The sequence below is a fragment of the Pipra filicauda genome, unplaced genomic scaffold (assembly GCF_003945595.2).
Source record: "Pipra filicauda isolate LSUMZ 115617 unplaced genomic scaffold, ASM394559v2 scaffold271_size1040873_pilon, whole genome shotgun sequence".
NCBI classification, from domain to species: domain Eukaryota; kingdom Metazoa; phylum Chordata; class Aves; order Passeriformes; family Pipridae; genus Pipra; species Pipra filicauda.
In genome coordinates, this window is record NW_024104389.1 from 882,897 (window position 1) to 896,228 (window position 13,332).

General features: G+C 37.5%; 1 protein-coding gene across 4 annotated transcripts in view; it reads right to left on the reverse strand.

Annotated features, from left to right (window-relative positions):
- PTPRM (protein tyrosine phosphatase receptor type M) overlaps nucleotides 1–13,332 on the reverse strand; it is a 354,996-nt gene that overhangs the window by 270,513 nt on the left and 71,151 nt on the right. For all 4 annotated transcript variants that reach the window (XM_027737101.2, XM_027737100.2, XM_027737093.2 and 1 more), the window contains exon 6: nucleotides 7,094–7,387. In XM_027737101.2, the coding sequence (XP_027592902.2) occupies nucleotides 7,094–7,387 (294 nt within the window). The remainder of the gene's footprint in view (nucleotides 1–7,093; nucleotides 7,388–13,332) is intronic.

Here is a 13,332-nt window from a genome sequence, read left to right on the forward strand (position 1 = left end):
TTACACAGCTTCAGGGAATGACAGGAATACAGTGATCGTGATACATCCCTGCTTGTGAAAGCAGAGTCTAGGAGAATTTAACAGACACCATGGTCACAGCTCCTCTTCCTAGAATTTGACAGAAACTCAGAACCACAGAAAGGCTGAGACAGGAAGGGTCTGGTTCATCTGGTCCAACTGCCCTCTCCACCAGCCTTGCTCAACTAGAGCATCTGGTATGTTGTCTAGATACCTTTTGAGTATCTCTTCTCTCTCCTCACCTACCAAACCATTTTATCACATAAGGCTATCATATTTATCAAGCATGACTTCCCTTCTGTGAATCCATGCTGACTTCTCTTGATTACATTTTTGTCCTTTATGCGCCTGGAAATGGTTTCCAAGACTGGTTGTTCTATCACCTGCCCAGGGATTATGGTGAGGCTGTTCAGCCTGTAGTTCCCCAGCTCTTCCCTTTTGCCCTTCTTGAAGACAGGAGTGGCATTTGTTGCAGTTGCAGTCACTGTCATTTACTGCATTTATTTTTTTTATCCTTTTAGAGACTTAAACAACTCCCAGACGGGAATTTTAGACTGTGAGACAAAGAGGAGGAGAACTGAATTTAAAGAGATCTTTTATGGGAGGAATTTGGATTTTTTGGGCTTTTCTTGACCCGAGATTTCCAGTAACACAAGGGAAGGCTGTTTTGTAAGATATCATCAGAGAAATCATCTTAGTAAGGAAAAACATGGGGACTTGTTTCCAGACAAGTGGTTGCCAAAGAAGAACTTTAATATACTAGTCACAGTTGAACATCGTTTGTGTTTTCTGTAGAAAAGAAGATGCAATTTTTTGTTTCTTCATCAGAAGTAAGTGACAAGTGACAGAGAGACATGGACATGCACTTTGTAATATTTTCTTGGAATTCTATTAAAGTCCATCAGTTTACCTTCTGCATGTCCAAAAGTTGAAATTCACCTGCTACAGTGCAGAAAATTCAATACTAGCTTTTACTCTTATGAGAAAATAGACCTTATACGAGAATGGTTTGTGTATCAGAAAGGCATTAGGAGAAGGGACAATACAGTAGGCAATTACCTTCACAATAAAACCATAAATGAATGTAAGTTCACTGTGGACTTCTAGCACTGATAAATCAATGTAAGTTCCCACTAAAGTTTATTACAGTTTCAGGTTAGTAATGGGGACTTTAGAAATATCATGGAACTTTTCCATGGAAAATAAAATGGTGCAAGATCTGCAACTCTCCTCCTCAGGATTCAGGTGCCTGTGACCTGAGGTCTAGCTCTAATACAACACAGCTATAAAACCTTGGTTTAAACTTCTGAGAAAATTGCTAAGTTCTGAGAAAGAGCTGTGGAAAAGAACCTGCAGTACAGCTTGAAGTTGACATTTTCTTATGATCACAAAACGAAGCCATGTTAAGACTTTGTTATCTGCCTGAAAAAAAACTTGAACCTCTTCACAGGCAGTCCTCCAAGGTAAAGCAATGAGATGGAATAACTTAATTCCCAGTAACAATAAGATCCTTCCTCTTTTCTTGAGACAAAAAAGTTAAAAGATCCAAAGAAGCCTTCAAGGACAAAGAAAGGCAGCTGCCATTTCAACCTAGAGAAGTTCTTAGGAAGGAACTCATCTTTCCTAAAGTGATATAGAATGGGGAAGGGTATGGAAATAAGCAGTAAGTACCACTGAGATTCAAGAGAGGCTAGGGCATGGACACTGACAAAGGAGGAGACTAACTACAGAATTAATAACAAAAGAAGATGAGAGGGTAAAAAACAGGGAAGACCAACTGCAAAAGTGACTTTGTATTCAGAACGTTGTACACTAGGGGCTGCAGACAGTCTTTCTTGTAGGACCTAGCAAGTGCTCCATGTCATGGGGCAGGAGGAAAGTGGTGCCATGGAGTGCTGTCTAGCATACCTGAGCACACTGAATTTACATGCAGGGTTCAACACAGTTGCTGGTCTGTACCACTTGCCTAAAGATACTTCTATCTGTGGCAACCTGATGCAGGTCTTAAGTGATAAGAGGGAAGAGGACACTCATTCCATCAGTGTATTCCGGTACATGTAGATTTTTTTTTCACAATGCCAGTGGATGCCAGTCCACAGCACAGAACTAGTGAAGTGATTTGTACACCTTCAGAAGGTTATCCAGATGAAGCCAGGGCAGTAAGCAAAATGAGTAAAATAAAGATTATTCTTTTTCAAGAGTGGGGATTTAAAGAGTTCCTCTGCTCTGCTCTTACGGGTTGTAACAAGCCTTCTAGGAGTACCAGACACTTTACAACAAACCTGCAGAAGTGTTTCAAGACCTCAGTTGTACTGGGAGTAACAGCTTTCCTCCTGACAAGATCAGGAGATGGAGTAGAAGAGACAACAAATTCAACTATGTTAATTAAAACATTCCAGTTACTTCATTGTATGAAAACTGTTGGTTAAATTGACAGTGACTGTTTTTGCAAATACTCCATGGCAATAATTGTTTCTCGGCAGAGAGAAGTAGAGTTCTGACTGTTAAAAACCCCCCACAGTCTGGGGATAATTCATCAGAAGTTACTTACATTGCAGTCTTATATTTTTTACTTTCTTAATTTCCAATAGATTTTCTGGTTCAGCAAATAAAAATATGCTAATTTTCAGGAATTATTCAAAATGTCACAGTGAAAAAAGAAAAATTATGAGAAAAAAGCAATGATTTTCCCTAGGGGGCCTTAAAAATTCCCTCCCTTAGCAGGAGAGAGGATTTTTTTTTACCTTTTCTTCCTAAGGTAGCTGTTTTTAAGATGTATCTGTTCACCAGCAGATTCAAGGAACAACACTGCTTAAAAATAGTCTACTACTAGAGAAACCATAGCACAAAAAAAAATATTGCAGGAGCTCATTTGGCAGTTCTGGATTTTTCAGGAGTGTTTTAACTGGGGTACTGTCTCACCATCAGAGTGGAGGGACACATACTAGATCAAGATTTGTATTCTGCAATGCATGTCAAAGACAAAACTGAAATAAATAATTCTACCCACAAAAATATTGATACAGGTAAGAAGAAATTACAGAATAGTCTAACGTTAATCCTTCAACATACCCACTTAAGTTTTACTATGCACAGTTCTATTGGTTTTGGGTCAGACTGGGTCTCATCAACAACTGTAGTGACAGGACAAAAGAGAATGGCTTTGAACGGAAAGAAAGTAGGTTTACATTAGATGTTAGGAAGAAATTCTTACTGTGAGGGGGGTGAGGCACTGGAACAGGTTGCCCAGAGAAGCTGTGGCAGAGAAGGCACTGTTCAGGGCCAAGCTGGATGGGGCTTTGAACAACCTGGTCTAGTGGAAGGTGTCTCTGCCCATGGCAGGGTGGGTGGAACTAAACAAATGTTAAGGTCCCTTCCAATCCAAAGCATTCCATGATTCTGTGATTTAGAGAAGATTTGATTCTGGATTTTTTCAGGCACCAGAGGATTCCCAACCTATTTCAGTGAGAGATAAGAGGGTGATTTTTTTAATAAGTACTGATTTTCAGATCCTCAAACTTCTTATATCCCGTATGGCAGAGGTGCTCTAAGTACTGTTAAATGCCTACATACGAGGTGATTTCTTTGGTTCAAATACTTGTGCAGCTATTTCTCTGGTAGCAACAGCTCACCCAAGCTCTCTACAGCAGTGATTGACATTACGAGCCTCACACCTGGCTAAGAGTCTTGTTCCTCAGATAACGGTGCCTGAAGTGTGAAGCATTCTGATAACCTGCCCCTAAATAGCTCTAATTGTGGGTGACTATTCTAGAATAGTTTATACCAGCCTAAAAAGGTATTTCCAAGTAATTTGAGATATACAGTATAATGGAAATGTCCTGCCATGTACCTATCTCCTAATGAATTTTCTTCCCATCTGCCCCCACCCCCCCTTTTATTTTAAATGGCAGCAGTCTCCTAGGTTCAACCATATGAGATGTTTGTGGGAAGAGGGAGCTCTGAGCACAGTAACTGGTGACTCAAATTCCAGACAACCTGGGGAGGCCTCCATTTCATACCCTGAAATGAGAAAACCCCTTTTTTCTAAGTCTGACTCCAATGTGGTTCACAATGGTAAAAATCCATTAAACTCCTCTTTTTCAAACCTGAACTCCACATTCTTGGTTAAATCTAATACAGACCTGAATGTAATTCCTGAACCTTCCTGAACATTACACTGAAATAACACTTACATTTACATTATATTTCACCAAAAGGAAGCAAAGCACTTCCAAAAGTAGTAACTGCTCCACTGAGCGTGATGCAACCAAGTTTGCAGAGATTTTTTTTTCTTTGAATTCTAATTATAGATGCTTTTATTTAGTAAAGTTACAGATAAGACTTGTCTATTACAAGCCTCTGAAATCTCATTTTGCTAAAATGAAAACATATTTCAAATGCTTTGGAGAACTATTAAGATTATTGAATGTCTAGCATACTGCTTCAAGTCTCCAAGTGGTTCACTATCTTCCCCTAGGGAACAGGCAAGCAGCATACAATTATCACAGTAATTAAAAAGGTGCAATGATTCTTCTCTTAAAGACTCCTGTTTTATTAATTCTATGGTATGCTTTGGAGACTGGCATTATTTTACTCCTACCCAGCTTAATTATACCATCATTAGTTTATCAGCATCTCCTTTCAAACCCCTGGGCTGGTTATTAGCATGTCACTTGCTAACAGTTAACCAATAACCACTACACCTTCAAAGCAGGATATTCTTCTATAAAAAAGCCAGTTTGTAAAGACAGATTTAATATCATCATTCAATTTACATTTTTCAGTCACTTCATTTTCTGCTTTTAATTTAAGAAGGTTACTGTTTAGCTTAATGAAAACACAAATAATTCTGATATATTACAAGGTGTTACCAGGTAGTAAAATACTTCCAGTACAAAGTGGTTTATGAAACTGAATGCATGTTTTATTACTCAACAGTATGTACCATTGGAAAGACAAGAAAGCATATGATGTTCTTAAATATAAGTGAAATTTTGGATTTCACTCTCTACTAGGTCTGGCTGAGATGGAGTTAATTTCCTTTATACAGCCTGTATGGCGCTGTGTTTTGGATTTGTGACTATAACAAGCTTGATAACATACCATGTTTTAAATGTGATTTCACAGCCTCAAGGCTTTCTTTTTCCCACTCCACTCCCCCAGCAAATATACTGGAGGTGGACAAGAAGTTGGTAGGGACACAGCAGGAACTGCTGACTTCACCTGACCAAACGTATGCTCCATATCATATGATGTCACAGTCAGAAATCAAAGTTCAAGGAAAGGAGGAGGAAGGGGGGACGTCAACTGTTATGTCACTTGTCAAGTAACCAGTATGTGTGCCAAGGCACTATTTCTCAGGAAGTGGTTAAACATCTGCCTGCCAATGAGAAGTAGTGAATAAGTTTCCTATTTTGTTTTCCTTAAAAGTGCAGCTTTTCCTTCACACACTGTCTTCATCTCAATCCATGAGTCTTTTTGCCTTTCATTTTCTCCCGGTCCCGTGGCAGAAGTGACCAAGTAAGCAGCCCTGTGCATACTTGGCTGCTGGCTGGTGTCACCTCACCACACTTTCTAACCCTTTAGTACAGACAGGCTCACTTAGCATCCAGTATTGCATTAACTGGTCATATAAGCAGATGATCAAACTACAAGAAAAAATGTTTTAATTTTAAAATAACTGAAGTACTTGTGTATTAAACACATACTTACCTTGTCAAGACAGATATTTTATGTTACTACGAAGGGAATAGTGACCCTGAAATCCTCCTGAAGGGAACTATAATTAATTTTTATGTTTCACTGTTGACTAACTTGAAGTTACCTCAGTCTAGTGCAGAAAATCCTACAAATACTAAATACTTAAACATTATTATAACTTAGATGTACTGCTTTTGGTATTTTCCATTAAATACTTCTTTTCAGTAACGAGAGGAAGAAAAAGAAAAAAATCAACAAGTGAGTACTTGTATAAGCTTGCATCTCTGAAACACAAAACTGGGATTTTGAAAGCTGCTATATTTCATTTTGTGTTTGACATCACACTAATTCAATTTAACTGAAATGCCATTTAGTTACTGACAGGTGGCCAAGTGACTTCACAAGTAACTGTACTTTCATATGCAATGGAAATACACAATTATTTCTGTTAAAGTATGTCATTTTTCCTGTTCAAAGGACAAATAACACCAAGCCATTCTTTAAAATACTAAGAACAATAAGCTAATACTACTTGCTTACTCCCATTTCCTCTAGATACACTCCTGTCTATCTTCCACTAATTTTACAGCAGCAGAAAGAAGATTCAAAATATTGGGGGAAAATACTAATGACCAAAAAAATCCAGGTCACAGTATCCTCTATTATTTTTCAGCAGCTGAATCTCCAAGTAATATTATTTTTTAAGCAGTTGAATCCCGAAGTAATATCACTGCCACTCTTACTGAAAATTATTCTGCTTTGTATGTTTTTACAATCAGAGGTCAGGTCTATTAATTATAGCATCCAAAACAGAAGCCAAGATTGCTACAACGCACCAGCAATTACACTTTCTCATTTAATAAAAAGACATGCTGTCAGTCACTCAAGAAAGCAGTTCTTTGCTAAACCTCATCTGCTAATTGAGACTTAACAGTGAATGCTTTTGCTGTTACAAAGGATCTTCTTCCACTTTTTATTGTTTGATATAACTGACACTGAAAAAAAGGGAAAAAGTAACTTTAGCCAAAACAAACAAAATTTTAATCAAGCTTGGGAAACTAGCCAGGGAAAAAAAAAAAAAAAGAATGAACTAACCTGAAACTCAAACACACACTGGCAAGAGATGGGTGTAATGAAATGGAGAGAGCTCAGTGCATACCAGACAGTAAAGCATGATTTCATCTACAAACTGCAGTGGCACTGAAGGTTGGTTTCAAGGTCATGACAGCTGGAAAATGTTAATAGCTTATACTTAAAAACATTCAGTCTTAATTCCTGCAGGTTTTAAGACACAGTAAAAACTGCTAGCGAAACGACTTATGTTTTCAGCCCTAGAAAGATGCTTACAACTTTCCTATCACTTGTGAGTACTCACCAGCACATTTTGTTCTTGTTTTGAGAGCTGGGCCAGGAGATCCTGTTCCTCCTTCACCTGGTCTTGTAAGTAATACACTGATTTCATATTCTGTATCAGGATCCAGGTGCCCAATCTTATAGCTTGTGGAGTCCACAGGTTGTATGTCATACCAGCTTCCGCTTGAAGTGCGATACTCAACTTCTCTTTGAATAATTGGTCCATCCCCATTGATGGAATTGGCATTCAACTGTATCCACAGGTAAGTTGCACCGACTGAGGACAGCTGAGGTGGAGCAATGGGAACTGGTGGCTCTGAAGGACAGTTACAAAAACAAGCAATGATTATACTTGCAAGTTTTCTGCTTCTAAAACATTCAAATAAGCGATGTGTTTTGTACCATATTAGAGCTGAAGAATGCATAAAAATATGGATATAAAGGAATCACCACAACAGATTGACTTATTTTCATTAAACTGCAATACGCACACTCTTCTGCTTTTGCACTTGGAGATTTTAACATGAAGCTTTTGGTTTATACCACATAACTTCAAACAAGGTGCAAGTGGAATTCTATTCATTAGACACTACAAGGCAACTTAACTTCCAATTTAAAAAGAAAGATTATCTCAGTTTTTTCCTGTTCAAATACAGTTCTTCCTGGATGTTAATAGTATTCCTACTCAAAACTAACATTTTTAAGGTAAAATTGATGTTGTAGTCTATCCTTAGACATAATCAGAACAGTAATTTCTTCATGAAAACAAAATGAATTTTTTATTCATCACTTTTCACGTACTTAACTACTCAGATTTCACGTTTTCAGACTTCTCTGTAAGCAGAATAAGTATAGTCATTTTTCAAGTTCTATACTCTGGTTAAAATGAAAGAATTTCTAAAGGAAAGCTGGGGGATTTCTGAAGTTTTTACTACAAGCCTGATTCTACTTTATGTAATGGCTTATTTTCACTAATGACCACATAGAAGCAGTACTCTATCACACAGCAAGCATGCGTGTGATATCCTGATAGTTTGGACTCCAAAGATTTTAAAGAGAGCAGAATTTTAAAACCACTTTTATTTATTATGTGATGGGCATCTCATTTTAAATTAGACTGTAAAAATAATTGACAAATATAATCACTTTTTAAAGGTAAATAACAAATTGAGGTTTTCCCTATTGGTTAAATTACTCTGCTGTTCCATGCATCACATCTGCAAAAAATTCACCTTCCCACTGGTTAAATATATTCAAGTAGAATGAAACCAGGCCACTGTAATAAGGCACTGTTTGATCCAATATTCTTAACATATCTATCAGCAAACACTGCCACCTTCTTAAGGATACACAGAATATGTAATGAACGAGGGACATGTCTTTGCTAAGCTTTAGATTCAGATTTATCCTCTTCTGCTAACCATTTCCTTATGTGTTGAGATATAGGTAGTCAAACAGACAAGAAGCTGAATTTATATATTTCATCATTTTCTCAAGGACTTCAAAGTCACAGTTAAAGTAAGAAACATAAAAGAATGAAACAAAAGGGAAAAAAGAACTCTGGAAATAATTCAATATTTCCTGAGAAATAACAGAATTGCTATTTTAACAAACATGTAATTATCCTACAGTATGCTTTGTTTAATTTACAGAAAGAGTAACTCAGAGCACTAAGTGCATTGATGGCTATGCCTCTGATAGATGGTGTTTCTAATTAGCACCATACACTCGTATGCAAACTTCGATCTGTATAATCTATTAGCAATTGCTGAATATGACATTACAAAACAGCAAACATAGGCATCATCACTATATATTCTCATCTTAAAAAACTAATTGATTATTATAATGAAGAACATGATACAAAGGCAATAAACCAGCATGTGTCCAAAGATGTCTACTAATACTTACTAATGGGAACAGATATAAAAATAGCTTATAATATTGTGGTAGATTCCAGCATATAAGGACTATTGTTTACATTTTCAAATCAGTAGGGAAAACATTGCATTAGCACTATATGACAAACTGATGTCATCATTGGGTTAGAAACATACTGCAGTTTTATTGAAACTATTCTTCCTGAAGTATATAAACTCTGGTTTCATACAGTGATATAGCATGTCTGGAAATAGTTCTGACTTGACTCAAAATGATTTAGAATCAATTTAAATCATTAGGCTGTTTTGTGAACCAAGACATGAAATGGAACTTTTATAGAGCATCCTAAGGCATTTACTTAGCCATGCTGAAAGAACAGTTAATTACTTTCAAGTTTCAAATGCTACTAAAGGCTGTTGAAGTGCCATTCAAAATGCAAACTCAGGAGTTAGGTCACTAAGGTTAGTGGTTACACCAATTCATTCCAAGTATTACAAGTACTTGGAATAGACGGTATTTTATTGTCTTCTTATACCTCAGGGCATATTATTCATTTCTCTATGGCCACAATGCCAAAGGGTAATGCAAGCTGCATTATTTCAGCAAAACCCACATATAGTTCAGTTTAATACCATTAGCATAGTTTAATACTAAAAGTTGTCTTCTTACCAGAGATCAAGACTACATAAAATCAACCTTTCATTACAAACATGATGCCTATATTGAGAGACTGTTAAAAACATAAGACTCAGGTAAATAGATTCTTTAATACAAGCACTACATATCGAAATATGATGAACCAATTTCATGACTGTCTTTTTCATTTATGCTTTCTTTAGACAGAATGATTTATTTTTTTCAGGATACTGAGGAGTTTGAATCACTTAGGTCAGTACCACACTGCAGCACTACTGTCTTTCACCAAAAGCAGTTTTATGGTTGCCAGTGGGGCAATCTCAATCAACTACCACGCAAATTAATACCTTTATAAAATGGCACAATAAACCTGAGATCTTACAGCTGTGTATGGTCAGGGAAGGAATTGGAACTGACAGCAGAAATAAGTTTGTAGCAGTGGCTATTTAGTAGAATGACCTAGCTTAAATAGTTCTTCCTTGCAGATCTCTACCGAAGCAAGTAATAAACAAAGCTATTCAGTACTGTAAAACCCTTAAAAAAATGGTTTTCAAAATAGAATATTAACCAAAAAAAACCAAGGTAAGTTTACCCATATATGCAACTTTTACACTTTTTAGATTTTGGACAGACATGTGACCTCTTCCTGAATTCTATGACAAATTATGATGGGCACAACCCTTTATGGAAAGAAAATAATGGCTGCCTTACAAAGCTAGATGCTTCAGGCAGATACTCTTGTCACCCCACACAAATGGATCATTTATATTAAGTAAGAGAAAAAGACAACCCTTATGATAAGGAGCAACCCTTGTCTTACGTGGAGGATAAAAACAAATGTAGCCATACATGCATGCAAACTACTTATTCTTATGCACTTCTATATTAATTGAAAACATACTTGAAACTACAACTCCTTCACTTAAATTGCTTTGTACTTAAATTATACAGAATTTCCAAACATCTTCTACAATATCTTAACATCTTTATGCTTTGCAGTTCTTTTAAAATTTTAACTGGGAGGGAAAAGGCACCACACAGAGATGCCAGTGGAGATAATGTAAATCTCTAAGATTTTAGTTAAAGAAGATCAAAATAATAGACATTACTTCTCTGTGGCTCAGAACCACTAACTTGAAAAATGACAAAACCCTAATTCAATAGTAAAAATAGCATTTTCGATTTTTCTTTTGAGTCTGTACAGAGTGGGAGGTGGAGCCATGCTACATTTGTGGAGGAACACAGAAGAAATATTTGTCCTGCAAGCTGATTCACCTTACTAAATAGTAACTATTAGAAAGACAATGCCATGATATTCTCTATCTTAATTACTATAAAACTAATCAAATAATTACAAATTTATACTGTTGAAATCAACTGAACTGCATTAAGACTATTTTTTCCCATTTTCCTCTCTATTTTTTTATGCATATGTATTATTGTGCCCCTCTTTTGAGCATGCAAATTATTCCATCCCTTTAAAAACTATGGAGAACAGTGCCTTTTTGCAACATTTAACTTTGGATAAAGGGCAACAAATAACCTCAATGATAACAAAAGACATGACTATGATTTTGAAACACCACAGCTCTTCATGCAATTCTTTTTTTTTAAAATCTTGAAATAATTCCTGCCAAACTATTTAATTAAACAATATCTCTAAACAGTATCATGGATAATATGTGAGCTAACTTTACACTGTTCCTTTACTGAGACTGCTCAGGATGAAAACTTGATGTGACTCAGTATCCTAATGTTCCTAAAATTACTTGTAAATTCATCATTTAAGAAAATGTCATTGTTCTATTTTATACATATTTTAAAATTTAAAAAAAATCCCAAGGGTCCTTGTACTGTACACTTATAAGCCTATGCAGGTACAATCTAATTAGCTGGACACATTAGTAAATATCCTGCTAAGCTCTGTAGCAGTAGTAGTACTTTTACCACTCATCCCTAACTTAGCATAGTTTCCTTTCCCAAACAGGATTCCTCCCAAACTCAATTGCTCCGACTTGTGTACTCCAGACATGCCACCTCCCTTTTAAGACAGAGGTGTCTCAGCCTGCACTGCACTCGCTCCATCCTCATCTCCTTACTTCAGTGGTCTAAACCCATCCACCTTTCTTCTTCTCAGCTTTGCTCAGTTTTTTTCTCCCCACACTATGGTCACCACCTCCATATTACAAATACCACTAAATTTCCACTCCAGGTTTGTTTGTGTTATTTTTTACCTCAGGCTTTATCAATAAGCTCTGTGCCTGCTCCTCTCCTTGCCATCCAGTCTGCTGCTGTTCTAACCATGCCTCTCCTAGCATCCTTTCCCCTCCTGCAATAGAAAGTTATCCTTTCCAGATAGTTCCTTTTTCCTGGCCCCATTTTTTGCATATGCATGTTTGTATATATGTTTATCTTCCACTTTTTGTCACACAATCATAGAATCAGGGATAGTGACTCCACGACCTCCCTGGGCAGTTTGCCTCAATGCTTAACCATTCTTTCAGTGAAAAAATTTTTCCTGATGTCCAACCTGAACCTCCACGGCAGAGCTTGAGGCCATTTCCTCTTGTCCTGTCGCTAGCTGCCTGGGAGAAGAGACCGACCCCCGTGCTGATACAACCTCCTTTCAGGTAGTTGTAGAAAGCAGTAATGTCACCCCTGAGCCTCCTTTTCTCCACGCTAAACAACCCCAGCTCCCTCAGCTGCTCCTCATACCACTTACTCTCCAGACCCTTCACCAGCTTTATTGTCCTTCTCTGGACATGCTTCAGCACCTCAATGCCTTCCTTGCAGTGAGGAGCCCAGAACTGGACACAGTACTTGAGGTGCAGCCTCACCAGTGCTGAGTACAGAGGAGGAATCACTGCCCTGGTCCTGCTGGCCACTCTATTTTCTGATACAGGCCAGGATGCCATTGGCCTTCTTGGCCACCTGGGAACACTGCTGGCTCATGTTCAGCTGGCTGTCGACCAGTGCCCCCATGTTTTTCTCCCCAGCTTTTAGTGTTTATGTAGTCCCAATTTTCACCTACCTTCCCTTTTATTTCAAAACACCTCCTAGTACGCCATACCTTTCAGTCCCAAAACTAATAATTTCATCAGGGTATGCAGCTTCTTGCTCTTGCACTCTGCGCTATCCACATCATGCATCTCACCATTTTACCCTCACAGTTCAAGGGTTCAGCAAAATGGAGGACTGCACACTAAAAGCACAGAAATGGTAAGCTCACAGGTTTTGATTCCTGTGCCTGGATCCAGCCTGTTCCAGAAGAGCTCAGATCACTGCTTGCCTTTAACTTCCATTCATTGTATCTAGAATTTGGGGGTAATCTGAGAGATTAACTCCAGGAAGTCTCAGGGTCTTGGTGGGTTTTATTTAGTAGCTTGTAAACTGACTATACTTGAGAACAGACTTTCACAAGAACAGAAAAACAGCATTCTTGACACAACTAGTACCATTCTGAAAAAATGTTACTGCTTCAGAGTCTTTAGAGCTTTCCTGTGGCAAGTTTGCTAAGATGGATGAACTGTATCAGCTGCTTTGGCTGTAGGTTTTTCAAAATCTTCAGGCTGAGGCACACATCTAGACTGAAAAATACAACTCTCAAGTCAATTTGCCAAAATAGGAGCATCTGAAAGCTGAACTTCATGATAGGAATTGTTAGGCAACCATAAAAATAAGTCCTAATACCAGCGCTGTTTGTAAAAAAGCGGTACAGACTGACGGATCCAGCATGAAAGGTTA